The sequence below is a fragment of the Podarcis raffonei genome, chromosome 14 (genome assembly GCF_027172205.1).
Source record: "Podarcis raffonei isolate rPodRaf1 chromosome 14, rPodRaf1.pri, whole genome shotgun sequence".
In the NCBI taxonomy this organism is placed as follows: Eukaryota; Metazoa; Chordata; class Lepidosauria; order Squamata; family Lacertidae; genus Podarcis; species Podarcis raffonei.
The window spans coordinates 15,221,131-15,249,076 of record NC_070615.1 but is presented as its reverse complement, the minus strand read 5'-3'; the positions used below and the strand labels follow the sequence as shown (position 1 = coordinate 15,249,076).

The following is a 27,946-nucleotide window of genomic DNA, read 5'->3' as shown; positions in this document are numbered from 1 at the left end:
TTGATTTTAACTTCTAACTCCTATCCAGACAGTGTCCTTATGGTGTAAGCCGCTTTGAGAGAGTTCTGCTCTTAAAGGCAGCCTATAGATATTTGTAAATAAATAAAAATGCCATGAAAGCAAGCTTTCAAGAAGCACTACGAAAGACAGAAGTAGTCTTTTATTTCCTGCAACAGTACATAACACCGAGCAGACGTGTCTTTGCAGACAAATCTTGTAGAGTTGCAAAGGAGTAACTGTATCCAGTCTTTTTGCACCAAAAACAGCGAAGAGTGGCACCTTAAAGACTTCACAGATTTATTATGGCATAAGCTTTTGATGACTGCAGTCAACCTGGTAGATGTAAAATGGACTACGGCTGAAATGGACTGTGGTCCATGAAAACCTCTACCTTAATAAATGTGTTAAGCCTTCCAGGTATTGCAAGACCCTTCCTTGCTCTCTGAGTTTGTAACAGCAGTCCAGTTTCACAAAAGTGAAGACGTCGCTCCAGTCTTCCTACTCAGTCTTGTCTTCTGGCTTGGCCTTTAAGAAAAATTCTGGACTGTGGACGCACCTATAAGCCAACAGCTGAGGAACGACTCCATATGTTACATTGAGTAGCAGAAACCACATATTTCCTTCTTCGGGGACTCTGTAGATGTAAGGTGTTCTAGCATGTAGAGAAGCCCCAATGTGTGAAAACTGAGCCTGTGGATATAGAGAGAAGAGTAAGGATGAGGCATAGCTTTGAATGGGCATATCAATGGTATTATCTTCAGAGTATTTAGAAGGCAACTGCTGGGAAGAGAGAAACCACAGAAAATTGCCTTCCTTTGCCCTTTAACAACAGACGTTTCTGCTTGATCAAAAGCCATTCTGTGACCAAATCGGCGTGCATTGGATTGTAGCCATATAAGCCAATTCCTGAAGAGCCAGTTCCTGTAAAATAAGCCAGTTCCTGTAAAAAGCCTGGCTTGCTTCCTTTTTCAGCTAACGCACACACAGCTTCCCCTATTAGAAGAGGGAAAGAGGGAACACCCCTTTCTAAGATGTAATTCCCCACCTATGGTTTTTGCATGTACAGTACAGTGGTACCTCGGGTTAAGAACTTAATTTGTTCCGGAAGTCTGTTCTTAACCTGAAACTGTTCTTAACCTGAAGCACCACTTTAGCTAATGGGGCCTCCCACTGCCGCCGTGTGATTTCTGTTCTCATCCTGAAGTAAAGTTCTTAACCTGAGGTACTATTTCTGGGTTAGCGGAGTCTGTAACCTGAAGCATCTGTAACCCGAGGTACCACTGTAGTACCTCACATTACATAACCCTCTGGTTACGTAAATTTCAGGATGCGAACGCAGCAAACCTGGAAGCATTTTTCTGGGTTTCGCCATGCGCGCATGCGCAGAAGCGCTCTACCGCACCGCGTGCATGCGCAGAACAAGCACCTCCAATAGCGAAAACCTCAGGATCCAACTGGAGCTCTGGAATGGATCCCGTTCGCAACTGGAGATACCACTGTACTTGTATTAAGACTAATTAGAAACTTTTTAAAAATAGCTGCTGCACAGTTAATCACAGCTACTTTTTATTTGGTTAGTAAGGCTTCAAACTGATTTATCCGCCTGATTAACTGATTCAATATTGCAGCCGTAAATTGAACATCTTGGTTCCCCCCCCCCCAAACCTCTACTATCTCTACTTAGGGGGATGTGAACAGTTCCCCCACACTGGGTACCAAGCTGATGGGGGTGCCACAAGATGCCGTAGCTATGATGTAGCAGAACAGAAGGCGAGAGGTGGAGGGGCACCAAATTTTGGTCTCGCACAGGGCACCGCTGAAATTTGAAAGACCGAAGTCTGCCGCTGCTCCACTATTAAAGAATAGAGAATCCCCTAGTTTCTTCTGTCTTGTATACAACAGACTTGAGATTTAGAATAGGGTACTGAGAGATGATAAGGGTAGCGCTGCGGGTTAAACCACAGAGCCTAGGACTTGCCAATCAGGTCAGTGGTTCGAATCCCTGCGACAGAGTGAGCTCTCGTTGCTCGGTCCCTGCTCCTGCCAACCTAGCAGTTCGAAAGCACGTCAAAGTGCAAGTAGATAAATAGGTACCACTCCAGCGGGAAAGTAAATGGCGTTTCCGTGCGCTGCTCTGGTTCGCCAGAAGCGGCTTAGTCATGCTGGCCACATGACCCAGAAGCTGTATGCTGCCTCCCTTGGCCAATAAAGCGAGATGAGCGCCGCAACCCCAGAGTCAGCCACGACTGGACCTAATGGTCAGGGGTCCCTTTACCTTTTTTACTGAGAGATGATAAAATAAATTTTAATGTCAAAGGTCAAGGCGCTACCTTGCCAGAGTATCTGACACAGGATAAAGTACTCAGTATTTTGACAACTCTCAATAACCACTTCCAAAAGGTTTCTAGTTCTCAAGAAAGGTATGCATGACTGGTGAGTGTGTGTGTGTGTGTGTGTGTGTGGTATCCAACTAAAGTTTACCCAGAGTGGACCCATTGAAATATGGACCTAAGTTAGTCATGTTTCTTAATCTCTCCGAGTAGGGCTAGCATCCACTCCAGAGAGAGGTCACATAAGGTTGACAATGGCAGGGGGAAAGGCTTTAGCATTACATAGCTTCCTGCTCAGCTTTCATCGCTAGCAGAAACAGAATGTTGCATGGATATGTAGATATGCACAAAGCTGCTACTCTATTTAAGCCACAGAATTTGGCTTTTCTTCTTGTTTTTTGATTTAAAAAACAACAACAACAAACCACAGCCAAAATCAAGGTCTACGCACAATGGGCACTTAAAACGCCATTTGGGTAATCAGAATCTTGGAGACATTCCACTTTCCTGACTTTTCCCTTCCTGACTTAACAATTAGGGTTCACAGGCTTCCTGCTTTCAGCCTCAGCCCAAATCCTGTATAATGTCACCAGGATCTGGCCCACCCTACTTTAAATGTCAGGGCAGACAGGAAAAGAGTGGTTTGTTTTTCTTTTCAAGGGACTGAGCAGCAGGTTTTTGCTCCCTTGTCTGCATAGTAGGTGGGTGGGAGCTTTTGGGTAGACTCCCCTGGGACTGTTCTGGAGTGCAGAACAAATTTACATCTAAGGTTATGTACAGAGAAGAGATTGCTGAGCCAACGAATATTTTTAGCATAAACAAACATTTAAAGATAGAAGCAATAGTGGCGCACTCGGAATTGTGGCTTGTCTTTTGTCTCCCATCTGTTATCCCCTTTTGCAAGTGACAGCTCATTTGCGTTTTAAAAACCCCCATGCCCAAATTTATGAGCTTTTTATTTTTATTCTCTGCTTTTGCAAGAGGGAGAGGGAGATATGGGGTTCAGGCTGCACCAGAAGCTTAACATTTAAGGAAGAGATGGGCCAGTTCTGTTTACTGGGTGTTGCCAAGCGTTGGTCTGTGTCGTGTGAAGTCATAGGGAGAAAGGTCAGAGGAGGACAGTGCAGCTGGGAAAGACGCTTAAACGCTCTGTACCTTTTGAGAAAATGTGTGTCTGCTGTCAATAACATGTGGCCTTCTGCAGCCTCCCTGCCTGTCTGGCCCTTCTACATCTGAAAAAACCCCATGGGAAGACTTCTCTATTTATCTCCCCCTCGGCTTTTATTGAAAGGAAGGCTGTCCACCAAGCACCCAAGACCTGCATGCTACCGTATTTTTCGCTCCATAAGACACACTTTTTCCCTCTTAAAATCTAAGGGGAAATATCTGTATGTCTTATGGAGCAAATGCGTGGTCCCTGGGGCTAGGGGGGAACCCGGGCTTCCCCCGCCAGCCCCGACAAGCTCTGGGAGCAGCAGGAAGGCTGTGCGCTGCCTTTCCTCTGCTCCCCGACCTGCTGTTTGGGGGTGGGGGAAAGCCGGGCTTCCCTCACCAGCCCCACAAGCCCTGGAGAGGCTCCGTGCAGCTATCCCTGGCTTTTGCGGGAGGTGGGGGAAGCGACAGAGCAAAGCTATCTCACTTTACCGACCTCCCGCAAAAGCCCCCAAGAGCCGCGCTCCCTTTAAAGAGCTGCGTGGAGTGTGTGTGTAGCTCTTGGGGGCTTTTCCCCGAGGAGGGAGAAGGGCAGCCCATCACTCCTTGGGGAAAAGCCTGCAAGCGCCGCACATACGCTCCACGCGGCTCATGAAAGGGAGCGCTGAGCAGAGCCTGGGATGGATACAGGCTCTGCTCAGTGCTCCCTTTAAAGAATTTTTTTTTCTTGAATACCCCCCCCCCAAAAAAAAAGTAGGTGCGCCTTATGGTCAAGTGCGCCTTATGGAGCGAAAAATACGTAACTGTTTTCGTTTTTAAGGGAAGTTCTTCTTCTTGCATTTTTTTTTAAACCCTCACTCATCTATTAAAAGAGAATTTGAAAAAAAGTAAGCATTTAACAACTGTCAGGAGAATGGGAGAGAGCTTGAGACCAACAGGCTGTTGCTATAAAACAGCTATATTTTAATTCCTTTGATTTTTGGAGTCCTTTTCTAAATTATGTTGCGCAGCTGAAAAAAGGAAAAGCCATGCTCAGGGTTACAGAACAAGGGATGTTTTCTTTTCTATTTACTTCAATGAATCAGCAGAGACTATGGGCCACAATGTCACCGAGCTCAGAACATTATGTCCTCTGGACAGCAACAAGTGCACAATGCAGATGTTTTAATGTGCATAATACAGACAAGAGAAATGAATATATTTGTGTGAACGATGATGAAAGGGGGAAAGTAAGCTTTGAAGTTCTAGTCGGAAAGGTTTGGGCAAAGTTCGCTGATCAAACAGGGATGAGCAATGTGATATTAATTTTGTGCTTCTGGCTATTATTCTGAGAATTCTGGTTTCCATTTTAAGAAGAAGAAAATTCTAGTCTTCCTGATGACTGCAGATTCGGTTTGAAAACAGGACTGCAAATATGGTAAAAATGATTGGAGGGAAGGGATTAGAAGATCACATTCGGTATGGTTTTCCAACTCTCCAAAGCCTTCGGGACACCAATTGTCTGGCTGCGCAGCAGCTCTCAGAGTTGGTCATCCACTATACCAGGGGTCGGCAACCTAAGGCCCATAGGCCATAAGCAGCCCATGGGGGTTGTTTAACTGGCCCATGGATCCCCGCTGCCCACCTGGGGACTCCCACCACCGGCTCAGTCAGCTCCCGTGTGCAGCACTAAACCGGCGTGGAGCAGAGCAGGGACCGCCTTCTGCAATGCTGGCCAGCTTCCCATTGGCTGCAGGAAGCTCCTGCTGTCAATGGGAAGCTGCGCACACCTCCTCCATGCTGGAGGAGCGCCAGAAATAGCGTTTGCACATCCATGCGCACGCACTCCGGTCCACCGCGGCATCTGCAGGACTGTGAACTGGCCCAAGCCACAAAACTTTGCTGAGCCCTGCACTATATAATATTTTACATAACATTACATATAATATTTTATATAACATTTACATGCAGCCGCTGGGAGAGATCATCAGGAGGTTTGGGCTGGGTGTTCATCAGTATGCGGATGATACCCAGCTCTACCTCTCTTTTAAATCAGAACCAGTGAGGGCGGTGAAGGTCCTGTGTGAGTGTCTGGAGGCGGTTGGAGGATGGATGGCGGCTAACAGATTGAGGTTGAATCCTGACAAGACAGAAGTACTGTTTTGGGGGGACAGGAGGCAGGCAGGTGTGGAGGATTCCCTGGTCCTGAATGGGGTAACTGTGCCCCCGAAGGACCAGGTGCGCAGCCTGGGAGTCATTTTGGACTCACAGCTGTCCATGGAGGCACAGGTCAAATCTGTGTCCAGGGCAGCTGTTTACCAGCTCCATCTGGTACGTAGGCTGAGACCCTATCTGCCTGCGGACTGTCTCGCCAGAGTGGTGCATGCTCTGGTTATCTCCCGCTTGGACTACTGCAATGCACTCTACGTGGGGCTACCTTTGAAGGTGACTCGGAAACTACAACTAATCCAGAATGCGGCAGCCAGACTGGTGACTGGGGGCGGCCGCCGAGACCATATAACACCGGTCTTGAAAGACCTACATTGGCTCCCAGTACGTTTCCGAGCACAATTCAAAGTGTTGGTGCTGACCTTTAAAGCCCTAAACGGCCTCGGTCCAGTATACCTGAAGGAGCGTCTCCACCCCCATCATTCTGCCCGGACGCTGAGGTCCAGCGCTGAGGGCCTTCTGGCGGTTCCCTCATTGCGAGAAGCAAAGCTACAGGGAACCAGGCAGAGGGCCTTCTCGGTAGTGGCGCCCGCCCTGTGGAACGCCCTTCCAGCAGATGTCAAAGCGATAAACAACTACCTGACATTCAGAAGACATCTGAAGGCAGCCCTGTTCAGGGAAGTTTTTAACGTGTGATATTTTACTGTATTTTTGGTTTTTATGGAAGCCGCCCAGAGTGGCTGGGGAGGCCCAGCCAGATGGGCGGGGTATAAATAATAAATTATTATTATTATTATTATATTTAAATTCTGCTGCACAGTAATAATGAGAAACCCAGATCTGTAAGAAATATACCTGGGCTAGTCCTCCAGCATGTATAAGGGTTAAATCAGGCATCCAGGTGCACCCAGGAACGAGCAAACCATACAGTGAGATTATATAGTATGGAACAGAGTAGAACAGGTATGCCAGCATCTGTGCATTAGAAGAAAAGGCAACAATAGTTCATTTATTTAGCAAGATCTCTAAATCTTACTGCTTAGTCATAAAACTCTAAGCAGCGTACACAAGAAATGAACAACAAATCACTGTTAAAATCCACAAAAGGAATTAAAAAAGTAAGTGTATGTAAGATTGTTTTCAAGGAAATGGATAAAAATCTGTACAACTTTTAAAACAAACATAGATAACGACATTGCATGTCCGGGTAGGCTTGCCAAAATAAAAAAAGCTTTCAGCAGGCATCTAAAACATTATTACAATGATGATGATGATGAAGAAGAAGAATATCCCAATCTTCCTCTCACAGGAGCCCAGGCTGACAGATGCACTTTTGTATGGTATTTTCATTTATATATGCATTGTAGACACGCTTTGTTCTGGTATATGCAATTGTTCTACACATTACTTGGTTGGAGAACTGCACTGCAAATTCAGAGAAGTGCAAATTTCGGGATTCGTGTGTTGTTTCAAAAAGTCCAGGTTTGGTAGCCTCACCTTAAACTGAATCAAAGTCTCCCCAATTGCTACATGCCCCCAAGTTATTATGAGAAAGAAAAACTTCACACCATGCATAATTTTACACCCATCTATCTTGTCTCCACTTATTCGCCTTCTCTCTAAACTGAAAAGTTCAGAAGTGAGGATTAGCTTCCACGTAGAGAGGCAACCTGCCTCTTTGAGTACTAGATGCTGGAAACAAGAGGGGATGACTACTTCATCCTGTCTCATTTGTTAGCTTCTCTTATGTTGAAAACAGAAAGCTGGACTAGCCTGAGTCAGCAAAGTGGTTCTTAAGAACTTAAATCTCCTTTAGTTCAGCACTGACCAAAGGAAACAAGCAGGCCCAACCTCTGACTATAAGGAGCTAATCTCCCTGAAACCAGTAAAGACTTTTCAAAAGGGAAACGGTCATAAATTTAACTAGAAAAATAAAGGTAGGTGCCAGAAAGTGAGTCTTAGCTACAAGCACCTTCTCTCTCTCTCTCTCTCTCTCTCTCTCTCTCTCTCTCTCTCTCACACACACACACACACACACACACCAAGAGTGGCCCAGTCAGTGAGCATAGTTTCTTATTTTGGAATGTCTACCTGAAGTTTTGGATAGGCAACAGGATCCTTGATATATGGCTCATGAAGTTGGCTGTACAGTCGGCAAAGTTCGGCCGGGCAATCCAAGGCAACCTAAAGAGAAATCGCATTGACATTAGGTAAAAAAGGTAAAAGGTAAAGGACCCAGCGTGACTAAACCACTTCTGGTGCGATGGAACACCATGAGGGAAGCCAGAGTGCATAGAAACACCGTTTACCTTCCTGCCGCAGTGGTACCTATTTAAATAAATAAATAAATAAATAAATAAATAAATTTATTAATAATAATAATAATAATAATAATAATAATAATAATAATAATAATAATAATATACTGCCCTATACCCGGGGGTCTCAGGGCAGTTCACAGAATAAAATCAAGATATAAAATCACAAAATACCTAATAAAAATAAAAACAACAACCCAATACCCCTCCCCAAAAAAACCCCCACATTTTAAAAGGGCATAGGCGTGCACTGGCATGCTTTTGAACCGCTAGGTTGGCAGGAGCTGGGACAACAGAGTAACAGGAGCTCACCCCATCACGGGGATTCAAACAGCCAACCTTCTGATCGGCAAGCCCAAGAGGCTCAGTGGTTTAGACCACAGCGCTACCCGCAAAGTTAGGCCGGGCAATCCAAGGCAACCTAAAGAGAAATCCCACTGACATTACGCTAGCGCAGCTGAGTGGATAGAGAGACTTGGCTATGACTCATAGAAACATAAGGAAACCGCCTTACGTGAAGCCCCATCTAGCATACTGCTGACTGCACTGGTTGGCAGCGACTCTCCAGGGTTTCAGGCAAGTGTTGTACGTGGCCCGACCTGGAGATGCTGGGGACTGAACCAGGGACCTTCCAGATGGAAAGCAGGTGCTCTACCACTGAAATACAGCCCTTTCCCAAAACTGCTTGCAGGCCAAATCTAACCTCTGCCATGAACTCAGTAGGTGGCCTGAGGGTTCAGCCTTGGTGCCTCCGTCTGCAACATGGAGGATGATGTGCAGGACCAAAACGTTGCACAATAATGAGCAAGCTTTTGAGTTCTCCAGGACCCTTCACTAGGCTGGGTGTTAAGCAAAGAAGGCAGGGGAGGCAGGGAGATGGATAGGTGGTAATGCCATAAAGTCAGCAATGGCATCAGTCCTACGATTACTGTGTGAGAAGAGGGGAGAGACTTAACAGATCAGGCCAGGCGCTGCCAAGCTTTTTGAAACAATGGGCACATTTGCAAACAGAATAAACTGTTCTTGTGGGCACCACACACACAAAGCTATGTATACATTGAGGCATGCACAACCATACATGGGCACACAATCTCCCTCTCCACCATTAGGCTGGAAAAGGGGGTTTGGGGTTTCCCCCCAAGCCTAGTTACTGTGGGGTAGGGGACTTACCTTCCAGATTTTGAGGGTAAAGAAATGGGGTGGGGTGTAGACTCTCACTCCTTGGTTTCCATGACAGTATAGCATCCCCCTTTTCCATATTCTTTATATGTATATTTTCTAAACTAAACAGGTGACATCAATAAGCTTTCTTTCACACACACACACCAAATCAACCAACTTACCAGGCCCCTAAAAAGGCAAAATCCAGTTGCAAAGATGAAATATACAGCCAACAGGAAATCTAGAGGTCTTCTCAGAAGTCTCTTCTGCTGAACTTCCCGAATCACCTGCAATATGATTTCCAGAGGGGTCACTACAATTCTATGATTCTATGAAACAATATGCAAAAATTTCGAAGTCATATAAACTGGCCCAATAAACACCTTAAGACTTCTGTCCTGAGGTAAACAAGAGAACTACAAGGACAGAACTTCTAATTTAATCAGATGCAAGGTAAAGACACACACACACACAAGAGGAACTGAGTAAACTGCCAATGGCCTTAGCCACAGTCCCCTCCCCACACATAGGGGGGTATGTATCCAATATAGATGCCAACTGGAATAATGGTGGTAGCATCACAATTTCTGGAGTGTTTCATTATGTATTTATTTATTTAATCAATCAATCAATCAATCAATCAATCTTTTTTTATTATCTTGCCCTTCCTGCTGAAGGAGCTCAGAGCAGCAAACATCAAAGTGCTAAAGCAATAAAATTTAGAAAACAACTGCATATATTTAAAACTATTTAAAAATAATCTAACAATATCTAAAAACAACCGCACACCCTCCCAAACAGCTTCTAATCTCAAGCTTATTGTGGCCAGTTTCTACCAACCATCTGACTGTGGAACTGCAAGATTCCCCGTGTGATTCCCCAGATGGGCGGGGTATAAATATTATTATTATTATTATTGGTCAGGGGGGTTGGGAGGGGAGAGACGAGGCTCTTTCGAAAGAAAAGTCATTTGAAAATGAGAGAAATGCGGCCGGGCAGGGACAATTATACCAGCAGAGACTGAGGAAAACCATTTCCGTGTTGAGCAGCATGTTGCTGTGTAAACAAAGAGTTTGCTTATAACTTGGCAGCAAGTTATCCAGGGCCCAGTGAAAAAAAGCCCTCACTGAAATACGTTTGTAGCATAAACACAGAGGAAGAACGCAAGATTTATGAGGGGGGAAGTTGGCTACCGGTGACCAGTTCCTTATTTGCACAAAAGGGCTGAGAGACAACTCACATCAGATAGCTGAAAAAAAAGCCGACCTTTGTATGTTACCAGTCCCCAAAATGAGCTACGGTCTACCTCATTATCATCTATCTCCAAGGCCAGGGAACTGTTCCCTTCGAGATCCATAACAGGACCCTCGAATCCAAACCAAACCGTCATGTTCATGCAAAGCTCATAAATGCAGAAGCAAGGAAGCTTTTGCCATCAGCTTCCAGTTGGTCTGAGAGGAACACTGTCACTGCATTTTATATCGTTCATTGGTTTAAGTCAGGGATTAGCAAACCTTTTCAGCAGGGGGCCGGTCCACTGTCCCTCAGACCTTGTGGGGGGCCGGACTATATTTATTTTGGGGGGGGGATGAATGAATTCCTATGCCCCACAAATCACCCAGAGATGCATTTTAAATAAAAGGGCACATTCTACTCATGTAAAAACACACTGATTCCCGCACCATCCGTGGGCCAGATTTAGAAGGCAATTGGGCCAGATCTGGCCTCCGGGCTTTAGTTTGCCTACCCATGGTTTTAAGTATTTTAAAACTGCAAACCGCCTAGGGCGCCTTGACGGCATGGAAATGCAACCAAGAATTATGAACAAACCAGGTCCGCCATCCCTACTATGTGAAATCGGATAAACTTGCCTAATTCCAGTCTTAGTTTCCCTGATTTGCACTGACAAAATTTATCTGGGGACTGCATTGCTAGCACACTTGGGCTGATTTCACTTTCCTGGCAGTTTTAACAGCCGCTATCACTACTCTTTTGGCTATTCTTGTCTTGTACAGAAGTCATAATTCATAGTGATGAATAAAGCATTCGGCTTTCCCACAGGAAAAGCAATTTCACTGTTGGGTTAAAAAAAAGTTGCTCAGAATCAATGATAGGATTCTATATTTAGAGCCCTCCTATGGACATGACTCTGAACTTTTGCTGATAATTGGTTAAAAAGCTCAATTTAATGCAGAGCGAAAACACATCCATCAAATCTGTTGAGAGAGCACATCTAGCAAGCCAGCTTCCCAGGAGCAGTTTTAAAATCCACAATTCAGACCAGTGTCACTGGTCTTACTGTGGTGATAGAACAATGAAGGTATTAACAGAGTGTTTATCTGAGAGACAAGGAAATAAATGTGTGGTAGATTATGCTGCCTGACCGTGGGGCAATAGACAAGAGGGGACCTGCCTCACCACCCTGTTCCATGTACAGGGCCTAACCAAACAGAAAGATTATGGTGTATTCATTGCTCTCTACCAAAAAAAATGTCTCCAACAGACTGATAAATATATAAAACTAGAAAACTCAAAGCCGGCGCTTCTTGGGAATTCTAAAAACCCCAACAAAATCTGTAGTTTTAAGTCAAAACAAAAAAATAGTCTTTAAGGTGCTACTGGAAGGAAAATATTTTTTTGTTTTGACTATGGCAGACCAACACGGCTACCTATCTGTAACTGTAGTTTTAAGCACAGTTTTGAAAGGTTCAGTCTGCCATCTTGATTCAAAATGGCATCTGATTGTATCCACAGAGACACAAACCTGCTCCTTGATCTCAGGAACCATCATGCAAGATTTAGTTACCGTATCCAAATGCATAACAGACCGACAAGCCACTTTACAAAATATAGATAGCGAAGACTTTCTGAATCTTTTAAAAACAAATACACGGAATAGAACACCACACATAAAGGTATTTCACCAAACGACAACATGAAACTTTTAGAAGACATCTGAGGGCAGCCCTGTTTAGGGAAGCGTTTAATGTTTAATAGGTTATTGTATTTTAATATTCCGTTGGAAGCCGCCCATAGTGGCTGGGGAAACCCAGCCAGATGGGCGGGGTATAAATAATAAATTATTGTTATTATATTCTATGAAGTGAGCAAATCCTGGCACACCCCACGAAGAGGTGATCTCCACAAACAGCCCATAAATCATACTGCAGTACAACTTTAAGTGGTTTTAATAAATAAATAAATAAATAAATAAATAAGCCTGGGCAAACAGGATTTTTCTTATCCCAGCACCTAAAAGATGACAGTATTGGGACCAGATGCTTTTCTGTGGGGACAGCATGGGAGATGAGGAGCCAGCACAGGAAAGGCCCCTTCTCTCATTGCAACGTTCTGCACCTATCTCAGATGAGGCACACAGAGAAGGACCTCTGAATCCTGTTTCAACAATGGCAGCGGGATAGTATTCTCCTGCGCACCTGAAGCCAGCAAGCTAGTTTGGGGAGTATGACAAGTCGGTGGCACACATAGCTCTGGTGTCCGATGGGGGGTGGAAGGAGTAACTGTGGGGCATTCTTAAGAAGAAATGCTATGGGGAAGGCTGATACTGCTAACCCCCCACATCCGCCGCCTAAGACCACTGCCTCATTCTGCCCAATGATAGGGCCAACCCAGCCCAGTAAATCGCAAACTTATTTTAACATTCCTTACACCAAGGACTCAGCTATACAGCTGCAAATAAAACATTTTAAGTGTGTTTTAAAGTGCATGAAACACATGTGACACTAGATGGCGATGGTGAGCTATGGCAAACTCAATATATATTTTCCAAACTTTTTTAAAAAAGCAATTTCACAACGTTTTTTATATGTGTCTAGATTCCACCCAAGTGACACCCTCTCCCTCCAAATATGGACCCCAAATGTGGTTCATTTGAGTGACGTCTGGCTGGTGCATGGTCAAATGGGGCTCACCTGATGTCATTAAAAGAAGGATTTTCAGATGCAAAGGTTCACGTGGCAAGGTTAAATTAAACCCTTCCTAGCCCTTAGGCCTCTACCCCAGCCGTGCCTCATCCCTAAAACAAGACCCATAAATAGCACTGTTCCTTGCCCTTTTCAAGTGCTCTGGCCTATATGAAATTCATTCTTGAGCTGTGATCATCAGTGGCATAGCGAGGGTTGCCAGCACCCAGGACCACGCGGAGAGCGGGTGGGAGGAAGAAAAAAAGTTGGAGTATGTATGAGTATCACAGCCACAGAGGTAATAAAAAAAAGAGTTCTTCCATTGTCTAGAAGGTCACTTCCTGGTTTGCACAGAGAACCTGTTTTCAACAGAGCCCAGCAACAGAAGCGTGTAGCTGTATTGAGGCAGCACCGGATGTTGAAATTTTGTGCCCCTAACAATTTTGTGCCTGGGGCAACCGCCCCTGTGCACACACCCCAACACTATGTCACTGGTGAAAATGCCTCTTGCTTGCCTGGAGAAATGCATCTGTAGAAACCCTTGATTTTTGCAGGGTTGGAGTGCGGCCTTCAGTACAATAGTGAAAAGTCACATCAGTAGTTTCCCCACTTTCTGCCTCTGGCCTGACCCTCTGACAGCACGTAGCCCCTGAAAAGTTATATGTTGCCCTCAGGCTGGAAAAGGTTTCTCACCCTTGATTTTAAGTATAGTACAGGGGGAGGGATTCATCTTCACTCCAGGGCAAGTACAAAATATGGAACACAAAGGCCAGCGAAAGGGAGCCATGTCAAATATTGCTTTTGCAACCTAGGCGGGATAAACTGTTTGTCAGCCCTACGTCAGATATCATTTTGACATTCAGCAGATTTTGCCTCAGCATGTTCTTATCATTGAAACGACAAACACATTCATACATAAATATTACCTTGGCTGGACAGTCACCAATCACGGGAGGCTGATTATAGATTTTGAAACCAGCCCATATTGGGAGACAGATAAATGGGATACTTAATAAAGATGCAGGGCAAATTTTGGTTCCAAACTTGCCTGCAAGTAACAAGACAAAAAAATTAAAAATTATGACCTTCAATAAAGCATTTTACACCATGAGCCTAGGCATGTCCACCAAGAAATATACCCCACATGTGCAATCCTGTGCACATGTACCTGGAGGTAAATCTCATTCAAGAACCTCTTGCACATTAGATGTTGTTGGGACTCCAAATCCCATCAACTCTAGCCAGCATTGCCAGTGGTCAGGAATGGTGGAAACTGGAGTTCAGCACCACAGCTTCCCATTACCCTGTTAAATCTCTTCCATGAAATGCTTGCACAACGCAGACCAAAGATGATGCCAAGCCTACAAGGCTTTCTTTCTGCACCTTGTTGACCTCTGAGCTTTGATCATAACAGACCAACGTTTTCTTCCATGCGCAATTAACATTGCACCTAATGCTTGATCGACCTGTTCGGCATGTAGCTCACGCCTTCGCTGAAGCACATCATCATCTTTGCCTGCAAGTTTACACACATCTCTCTCGATACAATCTTCTACACTGCAGCATTTTCTGCTGTCACACATACAAATGACTTGCTGCTGGGAAACAGAGGTTATATCTTTAAATGATCTTGAGCAAGCATTACTTTTTCCCAGGAGCTGTGTTCCCAGGAGTGCAAAGGCTGCTCTGTGTAGAGCAGTTTGAAAACATCTGAACAACCCTAAGTGAATTTTGTTTCAAGGCTGAAGTCCTAATGGAAAAAGAAAGGTAAGATTCCCACCATGAACACCTTGGATACGCAAAATAAAATGCCAAGTGTTGTGTAAAAAAAGTAAAGGGACCCCTGACCATTAGGTCCAGTCGTGGCCGACTCTGGGGTTGCGGCGTTCATCTCGCTTTATTGGCCGAGGGAGCCGGCATACAGCTTCCGGGTCATGTGGCCAGCATGACTAAGCCGCTTCTGGCGAAACAGAGCAGCGCACGGAAACGCTGTTTACCTTCCCGCCGGAGCGGTACCTATTTATCTACTTGCACGTCGACGTGCTTTCGAACTGCTAGGTTGGCAGGAGCAGGGACTGAGCAACAGGAGCTCACCCCGTCACAGGGATTCAAACTGCTGACCTTCTGATTGGCAAGTCCTAGGCTCTGTGGTTTAACCCACAGCGCCACCCATGTCCCTAAGGGTTGTGTAGGCACAAATAAATGGTATGGGTTTGAGTTTGGCTTCTGTTGACCATGTCCAGTTTTCCAGTTATTGCAACAGTACAGATATTCAACCAGAGACATTTTGGCTCTTGCACCTATTGCAAGATCAAAATTCTGACAGCAGGCCAAGTGTGGCTCTCCACAAAGCAAAATGGACTAAGTGATATGTCCTTACCCACAATGTTTCCAGGCACAAAGACAATGACACTCATCATGATGGACCCCAGCCAATATAAGCCAATTGTCCGATAACTTTCCCTGTAACAGAAATACCCGGTTTTCATACACCATCTTCACAACTGGAGGCACACGTTATTGTGACAATATGGTGGAGCGGTTAGACAGTCAGACAAGGACAGGGTTCAAATCCCCACTCAGCCGTGAAGCTTCCTAGGTGACCTTGGGCCAGTCACACACTCTCTCTCAGCCTAAACTACCTCACAGGGTCGTTGTGAAGATAAAATGGCAAGGGGAGACATATGTATGCCACCTTGAGCTCTTTGGAGGAAAAGTGGGATAGAAATTTAAAAATATATAAACAAACAGGTGCCAAGATTAGAATTTTCAGGTTAAGGTTAAACTACTTCTAAAAAACCCCCCAAAAAGGCAAGGTCATTTTATGCCCAGTTTGTAGGTAAAGCTAAGCATACTGTGAGGTGATTTTGAAAAGAGCCGTGAAAGGTAAATTGTGCCAATCCTGCTGCCCACAACCATTAAATCAACTTACTCCCATGCAATAGCTGCCACCATCAAGAGATACATCAGATAATGAACAGAGCCATCCCAATAGCAAATCACGTGGCCATAGGCCATGTTCAGATAAGGTTCACCCTAAGGAAAACAAAAACACAGTGATAAATAGGATTAGACAGCATTTCTGAGGCAGCACAAATAAAAAACAGCTTTGGAAAGGAACAAAGCTGGTAACATTAATCCAATCCTGATATGAGCATTCTTTCTAGAAGTCACATTTCAAGCGACAGCGTAAGAAACCTGCTATCCAAGATCAACCATCACGAAAAATGTGCCACGTGAGGATCAAATCCAAATATACCAGACCAATCTGCAGGAAATTAATTGCCCAACAGCACAATTCAAAGTACTGTATTTTTCCGTGTATAACACACCCTCGGGTATAAGATGCCCACTTTTGGGGGGGGACTCCAAATTGAGAAAATGAGGGGATACACTATCTGTGTATAAGTTGACCCCCAATTTTTAACATAACTATTAAAGGAAAAATTCTAGTCTTATACACGGAAAAGTACCGTATATTCTGCTGAGTTCAGTATCCTAGTAATAAATCAGCAGGGTGTGATATGGGAAATCTACAACTGGAATCACCTGTGTGTGTTTTTAAGAAGTGAGGATTAGGGAGAGGCCGGGGTGACACTGGATGGGGGATTAACTATTCTCCCCCAACACCCCCATGCCATTTTTGTTATTAATGTCCTGCCCAAAATAACCCTACCCCAATTATACCACTAAGCTTTCTGCTGGAAGGCAAATAACTTTTGAGCAGAGGCAATCTCAATCAGGGAAATCTGTCTCTGATCTTTGGGGGTTTTGTTTTCTAGCGTTTCATGCCTTTGTGTCATAATTTGTATTTAAATTGGTTTTTAGTTATTTATCATGGGCTGCCCAGAGAACTTTGTGTGGCGGCAAACAAATGCCGCAAATAAATTAATAGCTGTAAATGGCATAAAGTGGTACAGCAGGGGAAATGGTTTGTCCATCCCGCATTGCTATGGTCGTGATACAAGTTCACACATTGTGTGTTTGTGTGTTTTTCAAAACTGCTGACACTCCTAAGCGTGGCTGCTCACACCACATCTCGCATGGCTCTAAGGCTGCAATCCTGAACCTGCTTCTGAGCCTGAAGTAGATGAGAAACAAGACAATTGTTAAGAAAAAATAAAAGTAGCCATGCTGATCCTTGAGGAAAACAAAACGCAGAAGCCAAACTAGGGCAATCTCTCTAAAAGGACCAATGCAGCCACGTTGTGGCAACATGAGGCCGGATTTTAGTGTGTTGTGATATAAATGATTCATTATTTGTACTTGCGGTTCACCGCCTCTGGAATCTGCTGAAGGGCAACTGGCAATTCTTTGAAATCCATAAATAAATATATCAGGATGAAGCTTCCTTCAGCAATCTGGAGTTGGGGGGTAGGGAAGCCTTTTCAGGTCAAGGACCACATTCCCTTTGGTATAGTAGGGTACATTCCAGCCACATGAAATAATCAAGACACGCGAGAGATATTTTCTGCTTTTCATCATGCAATGGCTTTTTCCACCTGCCTTGCCCTATCCTCCAGCCCTAGGAGCCTTTCCCAGACCATAATAAGTTTTAAAAAAAATAATACTATTAAGTTGTGTGTCCTTGTTTCTCAATCTGACCCTTTTACATGGGTTTTTGTATGTCTTGTGGCGATTTATGCATTGTGACTTGCCGTTATTTTTATTGACTGACAGTTTAGTAATTCTTTACTGTAATTTATAAGTGTAAGCTGTTTATTATTTGCTGATATTTAATTTTACTGTTTACTATTATATTTTAATGAGTTATTGAAAATTGCTTTATTTGATACAAGTTGTTTATATTAAAGTTACTGTGACTTTTTGTACAGTGGTACCATACGCTTCAGGTTACAGACGCCGCTAACCCAGAAATAGTACCTCAGATTAAGAACTTTGCTTCAGGATGAGAACAGAAATCATGCTCCGGCGGTGCAGCGGCAGCAGGAGGCCCCATTAGCTAAAGTGGTGCTTCAGGTTAAGAACAGTTTCAGGTTAAGAACGGACCTCTGGAACAAATTAAGTACTTAACCCAAGGTACCACTGTATCGGATCAGATTGTTACGTGGGTGATCTTTGCCGTCTACTTTGGTGTGTACTGCAGTACAGAAAGGTGGTACACAAATTAAAAGTGAGATGAAATGGAATGAAGGGGAAATTCTAGCCAAGCAGAAGCACTTGAGGAGTGTGCAGAGCAGGAGCCAGGGAGGACTGTGGGCTGGGGAGATCCCTGAGGGCCAGCCAGGGATGCCTGGAGAGCCACATCTGGCCTGAGGTTCCCCACCTCTGCTCTGGAGCCTTGCAAGTAAAAAAAGAAAAGTCTTGGTTGTTGTGGAGGAACGGCACCCAAGCGCTGCCGAGAATGAAAATATCACAAAAGAAGAAGCAAGCTTTTAAGTTCTCCAGAACTCAGGGAGGATGTGGAGATTTTAGGAGGAACTAAAAGCGGCCTTTGTTGGCGTCCATAAAGGCTCATGCAGCCTTCACTATCCTCCAGTCATCCGCCAATCGGCTCCTACCTTGAGATCATCACCTACCTCTTTCAAGTAATGGGTCATGAATCCATCGATGATTCCGTCATGCTCAAGCCCAATGATCAAGTTCACGATGCTGGTGAAAGCAAACACGGCATAGACTGCGGCAGTTCAAGAGGAGGAGGAGGAATATAAACACATTAATAACTTGTAAGAGTGTCTTTTTCCTAATGTCAAGCTCAGCTAGACAGCCAGGGTGGCATAAGCCAGGCTGGCCTTCCCCACCTTGAGCCTCAGACTCATGCGCTCCCAACTCTTCTCCCTAATAATAATAATAATAATAATAATAATAATAATAATTTATTATTTATACCCCACCCATCTGGCTGGGTTTCCCCAGCCACTCTGTGCGGCTTCCAACAAAACACTAAAATACAATAACCTATTAAACATTCAAAGCTTCCCTAAACAGGGCTGCCTTCAGATGTCTTCTAAAAGTTTGGCAGTTATTTTTCTCTATGACATCTGGTGGGAGGGCGTTCCACAGGCGGGTGCCACTACCAAGAAGGCCCTCTGCCTGGTTCCCTGTAACTTGTAATAATAATAATAATATAACAACAACAACAACAACAACAACAACAACAATTTATTATTTATACCCCGCCCATCTGGCTGGGTTTCCCCAGCCACTCCTAAAGTCAGAGAAGCTTTTGATCTTAAACTAACTACAGTTCCCTGTGATCAGGAGTCAGGGACTGTTTGTTTGTTTGTTTGTTTGTTTGTTTAAAGCACAGATGGAAAACCCATGGCCTTCCCGATGTCGCAGGCTACAGCTCTCATAATCCCTGACCACTGGCCATGTTGGCTGGGGCTGGTGGGAGTTGGAGTCCAACAAAAACATCTGAAGGGCCGCAAGTTCCCATCCTTGCAACTGTCTAAACCAGAGGATTTCAACCTTTTTGAGTCCACAAAACTACATTATTTCTGTGGCACCCCTGTGGGGCTCAGGAGCCCAGTTATGGCACCCCTTGCCTGCAGAGCTGGCGGCCCCCATCCCTTTTCAAACACCCTCCCTTGTGGAGGGTTCCCTCAACCTCCACTCCCCTCTCCTTGGGAGTCCTCTCGGCAGCCGCTGCTGTCACCCCTGGTCTCTGAGCTGCCCCCCAAGCCCCAAAGAGAGGTGCCCGCTCACACTGCCCCACAGAGGCCTAGGACTTGTCTGTCCATTCCCAACAGCAAGCGTTGGTGGACTGGCTGGCTGGGCTCCCTCACCCATTTGCTTGCTTACTCCGAGGCTGCCTCAGTTCCTGGCAACCAACACCCCCTGGCCAGCCCCAGAGGCACCATTCACCTGTGGAGCTTATAGCCATGGCACACTGGTTGAAAACCACTGATCTAAACAATCCAGGTCTTGAAACCACAGCCGGATTCTGCCTTAACCTCACATCACAATTCCCCAACTTCAGACATCACAGGCTAGTGTGGTTAGCTTTAAAATCGAAACCAGAAGTTTTCATTCTCCTTCTTGTGGGCACAAAAAGAGAATGGCAGGGAGCACATAACCCCACTGCTCAAGGCAATTTGTTCTTACAGTGGGAAACCATTTCTCATTAAACCAGGGGTCAGCAACCTTTTTCAGCCATGGGCCGGTCCACCATCCCTCAGACCACGTGGTGGGCCGAACTATATTTTGGAAAAAAAATATGATCGAATTCCTATGCCCCACAAATAACCCAGAGGTGCATTTTAAATAAAAGGACACATTCTACTGATGTAAAAATACCCTGATTCCCAGACCATCCGTGGGACAGATTGAGAAGGCTAATGGGCCACATCCGGCCCCCGGGCCTTAGGTTGCCTACCCCTGCATTAAACTTTAGTAAAAGCCACACTCTACCCTTAGAGATACGCCTGTTGCAGGGTACCGATACATACCATAGAACAGTGGGTCTCGGGGCGGTTTTCTTTTCACCAGGAATCGGGCTGCTAGACCCACTAAGAACAGAATCAACAATCCAACTGCAACAGTGACCCAGGAGCTGCAGAGATTAAAACCAGGGGAGAAGTCTATCATCTCAATGGTTCCTCAACTGTATCAAGCAAATGGCATACTGTTGCACACAACTCGATCTCTGAGCATCAACTACTGAAGCCAGATCATCCTTGTCTAAAGGGGGCATTGGTGGGTGACTAGCTGGTCGAAGGCATTCCACCTGTACCTCCCTATCCAGAACTGGTTTGGCACCATTTTTCCAGGCGGAGGAACCACCTACTAACAGTGTCTGTCTTCTCTGGATTGAGTTTCAGTTTATTGGACCTCATCCAGTCCAATACCATAAACAGGCAATAGCGAATAAACATCCCTGCAAGGCAGCTTAAGCATCGCTACTGATCTTCCCCAGCACAAAATGCAAACACAACGAGCCCATGTTTGTCTTTTAAGCCCTAGAAACGAGGGCATTCTCTCCATTGTCAAGATTCAATTATATTGCTGCTTTAACACATAATAACAAAGTAAGAAACTGCTTTGAAGGTTTGCTTGATTTTGCATTCTTCCTTTCTGCAAATGCAGGTTAGCATTCTGTGGTTAAGAATTTCTCAGACCTCATTTGGAAACACACTTTGTATCTCACTTCCTTTTTTTTGTTTAAATCACACAAGCAATCATGTCTTCAGAAAGGAGGGAGCAGCCTTATTCTGTTCGATTTAGTTGTTACATTTCACTGGCTTGGTTGCAAGCAAACATTTCGCTACATAATTACATAAGCTATAGTTTGTCAGCAGTGCACCAAACCATCATTAGCGCACACTAAACTTTGTAACGCTCTTTGGTCAGCTCATCGAAAGAAGTCGTTTGCAAATTGCAGGTCCTTATGTACAGAACACCGTTTCAAAAGCGGATAGTTACGCAAAAACAAAACCCTTTCCGCTTTGAAGGAACGCTTTGCCCATATCAAGGAAATACGAGTATCTACCACAATCCGTCATAAAAACAGAGTGTGAGCCCTGCTACTTGACCCCATAGTCTTTTTTTTTATATATATAAAATTTTTATTAGTTTTTCAACATATATTATAAGACATTACAAACAACAATACACAAACATACAAACATATAAACATGTATAATTTCATAATATTTTTTTCTTATACCCAATTTCAACGACTTCCCCATGCCTCCCTTTTCTACATCCCTGTTTTAAACTTTTTCAGCAACCCCTGATCTAAATTACTTATAATTCCCTTTCTTTAACCTTTTTTTTTCACTTATCCAATCATTTATAGCTGCAAATCTGCTATGCTTTACCCATGACATTTTAACACTCACTGATTTTACAACAATTTTTAAGATAAAATTTAAATTTCTTCCAGTCTTCTTCCACCGTCTCTTTCCCTTGGTCACGGATTCTGCCCGTCATCTCCGCCAGTCCCATATAGTCAATCACCTTCGTCTGCCACTCTTCCAGCGTGGGTAGTTCTTGTGTCTTCCAATACTTTGCTAAAAGAACTCTTGCTGCTGTTGTAGCATACATAAAAAACGTCCTATCTTTCTTTAACACCGACCCCATAGTCTTTAGCAAGAGAAACTATAACAACATCTGCCTTTGCTTACGTTACTGGTCTTAGTCATGCGTCAAAGTTCAGCAAGGAGGGTGCCTGTCTAATCTCAGTTGGGAAGGGGTCCCACAGGCTCAGACCCCCTACAGTTGTACCTCGGATTAAGTACTTAATTCGTTCCAGAGGTCTGTTCTTAACCTGAAACTGTTCTTAACTTGAACCACCACTTTAGCTAATGGGGCCTCCTGCTGCCGCTGCACCACCAGAGCACAATTTCTGTTCTCATCCTGAAGCAAAGTTCTTAACCTGAAGCACTATTTCTGGGTTAGCGGAGTCTGTAACCTGAAGCGTATGTAACCCGAGGTACCACTGTACAATGAATGTGTGGCTTCTGGTAGTTACGAGTTGTACATCTGAAACACGATGTGCCACCTATAGAGACTCTCCCAAAGGTCTTGGTGATCAGGCAGGGATATAAAGGATTAGGCTGAGGTTATCTGAGGTTAAAGAACATAGGAAGCTGCCTTATGCCAAAAGCAGACCATTAGTGCACCCAGCTCAATACTGCCCATACTGGCTGGCAGCTGCTCTGCAAACTTTCAAGCAAGGGTCGTTCCTAGCCCTACCTGGCGATGCCGGGGATTAAACCTTGAACCTTCTGCATGCAAAGAATGGGCTCTGCCACTGAGCTGTGGTCCTTTTCTAAATATATAGAGAGATTCACATTCTCGTGGCACGGAACACAGGGCTGATTTCAATTAAATATTGGAACCTGCCTTATACCATGTCAGACCACTGCTTCCTCCTAGCTCAGCATTGTCTACCCTGACCTGACTGGCAATGGCTCTCCATATTTTTAGACAGAGGGCCTTTCACAGCCCTGCCTGGAGATGCCAGGATTTGAACCTGTGACCTCCTGCATGCAAAGCGGATTCTCTACCACTTAGCTACAGCCCTTCTCCCATAGCTTTCCAGCTCGGAAGGCCTTTGCCCTCAAAACATGCCATGGCACTGGCAGTTTTCTTTTGATAAATGAAACCCCTGGCTCTTCCTTTTGAGAAGGCAGCTGGTAGCTATTGTTGTTCCTCTCTCTACACACACAATGTCCCTTGCAGGCAGCGGAGCGCAGCTTCTAAAAATACCAGCACAGATTATGCAAGCAGCCAATGGATCTCTCCGCCGCTTGCCCACTCGGCCCTCCTCTGACGGCTCCACTGAAATTGATGTCTCTAATGCACATGAATCTGTAATATCTAGGAAGGCTGAAAACATACAGTCAAGATGTTTTCACACAGAGAGGAAGCAGGCAAGAGGGATCAAATAGCTGTGCAGGAAAATAAACTGTGGAAGGAGGAAAAGGAGGGTTCTTTTCCCCTAGAGGGTCTGAGCACACTGCATGCCTTTATGGCACAACCCTATGCATATTTACTCAGCAGGGTTTAATGGGGCTCATTGCGAAGTAAGGCTGCAATATTTCACCCACTTTCCTGGGAACACTAACCACTTGTGATCTGCAGTAAGTGGCAGAAAGGTACTGACTCCAACAGTGGAGGCAGAACTTAGCCCCACTGAATTCAATAGGTCCTACTTCTGAGTGTGTGTGTTCAATAGATACGCAGTGCTTTTTTTCTAAAAGAAAACTTATGGGGTACTCTCATTTTGGCTCAAGAAAATCACCATTTTATAGTTCAAATTGGGAAAAATAAATACAGTAAATGGACAAAAGTAAGAAGATTCGCAAAATGTTTAGGGGTATGCGTACCCCTGCGTCCCCCCCAGAAAAAACAGCACTGGATACGCACGTATCTATTTTATACATGTCTACTCAGAAGTAATCCCCACTGAATTCAGATGAACTAATTCCCAGGGAAGTGTATACAGAATTTCAGACTTGCAGCAGCATTCTAAACATATCTCCTCAGAAGTAAGCCCTACACAATTTGATGAGACTCACTCCCAGGTCAGTGGGTTTAGGATTGCCGCCTCAGTCATAATTTTGAAGTGGGTCAAGGAGAATTACACACCAGTAAGAAAGGATGTTTTCCAGCTGGCTACTAAGAACATCAGCTTCAGCTTCTTCTTCTCTGGGTTCAGAGAATATATTTCTTCCACATTTTAATTGTTAAAAAACATTATCACTTGAGATAATTTCTCAATATGCGTTGGCAATAAAGGATATCGCCTTTTTAAAAACGCAGGTGCTTGTGATTGTTTTCGCAGATACCCGAGGCACCACTGAGCCTCCCTGTGCCATTAGCGCACATCTGAATTCCGTTAATGGGAGATCAAATGCAGGAAAGTAGTTTCAAACTTCCGACACAGGACTTTATGAGTTCACAGCCATTTCTACCAAAGACAATGGTGGGCCTTCAGTTAATGGCCAGGAATCGTAGATGACCTATAGTAGCTGGTACGACAGCTACAAACACAGGCCTGTGCACATTCAGGCAGAACTGGGTCTCATTCCATTACATGGGGCCAACTCTTGGCTATGTTTGCAACAAAAGCCAAGGAAATCACAGGCTCAGGTTGCACATAGTGATAGTCCAAGTTATACCACCATCACTCAGCCTCTCATCTGCAATACAGTGGAACCTCGGGTTGAGGACGTAATCCGTGACGGAGGCACGTCCGCAACCTACAGCGTTCGTAACCTGCAGTGCTGCATCTGTGCATGCACGTGATGCGATTTGGCACTTCTGCGCATGCACAAGCGGTGAAACCCAGAAGTAACCCTTTCCGGTACTTCTGGGTTTCCCGTGGTCCGCAAACTGAAAACATGTAACCCGAAGCATTTATAACCCGAGGTACCACTGTATGGGGTAGTTTACTATTGTTAGCCGCTCTGAGCCCGGCTTCGGCTGGGGAGGGTGGGATATAAATAAATTATTATTATTATTATTATTATTATTATTATTATTATTATTAATGAATGGCATCTGTTTTGCAGACAGGAGGTCCCAGTTTCAGACTCCCACATCTCCAGGCAGAGCTGTCTGAAACCCCAGAGAGCCATTGCCATTTAGCGTGGAGATCTAGATGCACCAATGGTTCTGATTCCCTATGTTCTAAGGCCATAATAATAATAATAATAATAATAATAATAATAATAATAATAATAATAATTTATTTATACCCGCCCATCATGCTGGGTTTCCCCAGCCTCTCTGGGCAGCTCCCAACAGAATATTTAAAACACGATAAAAGATCAAACATTAAAACTTCCCTAAACAGGACTGCCTTCAGATGTCTTCTAAAAGTCAGATAGTTGTTTATTTCCTTGACATCTGGTGGAAGGGTGTTCCACAGGGCGGGCGCCACTACCGAGAAGGCCCTCTGCCTAGTTCCTTGTAACTTCGCTTCTCGCAGTGAGGGAACCGCCAGAAGGCCCTTGGGGCTGGACCTCAGTGTCCGGGCTGGATGATGGGAGTGGAGATGCTCCTTTAGGTATACTGGACCAAGGCCATTTAGGGCTTCAAAGCACCAACACTTTGAATTGTGCTCGGAAACGTACTGGGAGCCGATGTAGCTCTTTCAGGACTGGTGTTATGTGGTGTCCATTTGTTAGCTAAGTATGGAGGGCAATAGGTCAGCAGCAGAGCATCTTCTTTGCACATGGAAGGTCCTGGGTTCAATCTCTAGGTAGGGCTGGGAATGTCCTCTGGCTTAAGCCTTGAGAGCTGTCAGTGAGGACACTCCTGAGCTAGAGGGACCAGCAGTCTGATTCAGTATAAGGCAGCTTCCTCTCTTCCAACGGCTGTCCTCCCTTACAGCTTCATTAACACCCAAAAAGTTCTGAACACTCAAAAAGCAGGTTAGGTATGTGTAGGACTTCACTGGGAGAAGCTGTTAAGGCTGCAACACTCCAGTTAATGCAAAGTTCTGCGCACCTTCACCACACTGGTGCAGATGCTGGTGTAAAATTTTATGGCAACAGCACACTTGACCCAGGTGAATGTACGATCACAAGGAACACATCAAGCACATTAACAATTCTAATGCACATTTAGATTTGCCTTCCTATAAACCCCTCAGCAGAATAATAATAAAAATGTGTTCCAAACTGCATTAAGTGCAAACAGCAAAAAAAGAGAGAAAGGCATTTTTACTGCGCTACTCTCACGCATGTGGAATATGACCTCTTCACTCAATACATATATATTTTAGATGTACACACATAAGCTATTTTCGTGTACACCTAAACAGGTAAATGTGTGTACACCACACACATCGTATCATGCTGCTATGGTAATCAGGGAGCCAGGATTTGGCTGATTCACAGTGCAACCCTAGCCACATCTGCTAAGCCCTGCAGAATTCCTTGGGACTTACTCCCAAGCCAAGGGAGTTGGAACTGCAGCCTTAATGACATTCTCAGTATGTCCTGCTTGTTGTGCAAACGGGGACTTTAAAGGCACCAGCGATTCCTCTGTCATGCTACTCAATCTCTGACTCATGAATACAATGGGTGCTGGAAGAAACCTCAACTTACAATTGAAGCGGATGGAAGTTCTACATTCAAGTTATACACTGATATAAGCTGGGTAAGCCCATTCTGCTCGATCGCCTGCACGCATTTACTCATAAGCAGGCGCTATCTGTTTGGGACAGAAAGCATGCAGCTGGATCGTTCAAGACATCCCAGCAAGTCCCAATACAGTTTCTTCATAACAGGCAGAGGCCCTCAGCTTCCATTGCTTCTACAGATGGCAACTTGGGTGGGTCGAGAGGGGGAAATGCCCCCCCCCAAAAAACAAGCAGCTTTTTCCACCCCCTACCTCCCCCCACCACAATATATTCCTTTCTTTTCCGGAACTCTAGCCTGTGTGGAACAAAGTTCGCCTCCTCCCCCTGCCATGAATAGGCTTCACCGCCCCTGCTCTGCCCGCGCCCACCATTCCCGGAGCTCTCTCCCGCTCCTCTGCCTCCCAGACCGCGTTCACACGTGCACGCAAACCCGCCACCAGAACGCGGGCGGCGGCGCACGTGGGAACGCGACCGCCCCGCTCTCGCTCACCCGCCGCTGGCAGCCAAGGCGTTGAAGAGGTAAGTGACGGGAATGGCCGAGAGGGACAACACGAAGACGCCCGTGGCAGCCGAGGCGCTCATCCCGGGGCTGGCTCGCTCCTTTTCCTGCCTCTCCCGGGGCGCCGCGCGGGGGACTCAGCGAGGCTCCGCGCCCGGCATCGCGCCCTGCTTCGGTGGGCTCCTCCGCGGCGCGCCGGGAAGCGCCATATGCGCCGGAGAGCTGCTGCCCAGGCGAAGGCGGTGCCCGGCCAGCCGAGCCTAAGAGCGCCGCTGCTGCAGAAAAGGACTCCGCCCGCCGCGCAGCGCCGCCGAACGAGCGCCCAGCGGACCTGCGCTCCAGCCCGCTTGCGCGCCGCTCATTCTGCGCAGCCCGCCCGCCGCCTTGGCGCTCGCCTCTTGTACTGCGCCGGGGCTGGGCTGCCGTCGGAGGGATCAGCCCGCGGCCGCCGCTCCGCCTCCTCCTCCTCCCGCTCCTCTGCACGCTTCGGCGGAGGCAAAAGCGGATCGTCACTTGGCGCATGCATAGGAGCGGTGCCAGATTTACAGCTAAACAAGCTATAGCTTAGGGCCCCACTCTTTTGGGGGCCCCAAAAAAATTTAAAGGGGGGGACTGGATGTACATTTCCAATATTAATATACTTCTTCTTAATTGTATTTCAGTTCAACAATTGCTTTGATAAAATACATAATTATTTATGTGCAAATGGCTTTAAATACCTATTAGGTCCATAAATTACCATATAGCATATATTCAACACAAAAAATAGGGACGATTTGTTGTTGACAAAGGGCAGCTGGACATATAAAGGGCCCCATTACCTTCAGTCGCCTAGGGCCTCATCAAACCTAAAT

At 45.3% G+C, this 27,946-nt stretch overlaps 1 protein-coding gene across 3 annotated transcripts; it reads right to left on the bottom strand.

The window, feature by feature from the left end:
• Positions 1-142: 142 nt before the first annotated feature.
• TM6SF1 (transmembrane 6 superfamily member 1) lies at positions 143-27,489 on the bottom strand. 3 transcript variants are annotated; one of them, XM_053364773.1, is made up of 10 exons: positions 27,084-27,481; positions 20,445-20,548; positions 18,573-18,670; positions 15,965-16,068; positions 15,413-15,495; positions 13,959-14,080; positions 9,292-9,396; positions 7,722-7,814; positions 6,486-6,605; positions 143-690 (listed from the first exon to the last, which is right to left on the bottom strand). In XM_053364773.1, the coding sequence occupies exons 1-10, from the start codon at positions 27,173-27,175 to the stop codon at positions 499-501; spliced, it is 1,113 nt and encodes a 370-aa protein (XP_053220748.1). In that variant the 5' UTR covers positions 27,176-27,481; the 3' UTR covers positions 143-498. The 3 variants fall into 3 exon arrangements, with proteins under 3 accessions (XP_053220748.1, XP_053220749.1, XP_053220750.1); XM_053364774.1 differs by lacking the exon at positions 20,445-20,548 and having other exon boundaries at positions 27,084-27,192; XM_053364775.1 differs by lacking the exons at positions 143-690; positions 7,722-7,814; positions 9,292-9,396; positions 13,959-14,080 and having other exon boundaries at positions 6,520-6,605; positions 27,084-27,489.
• Positions 27,490-27,946: the final 457 nt, after the last annotated feature.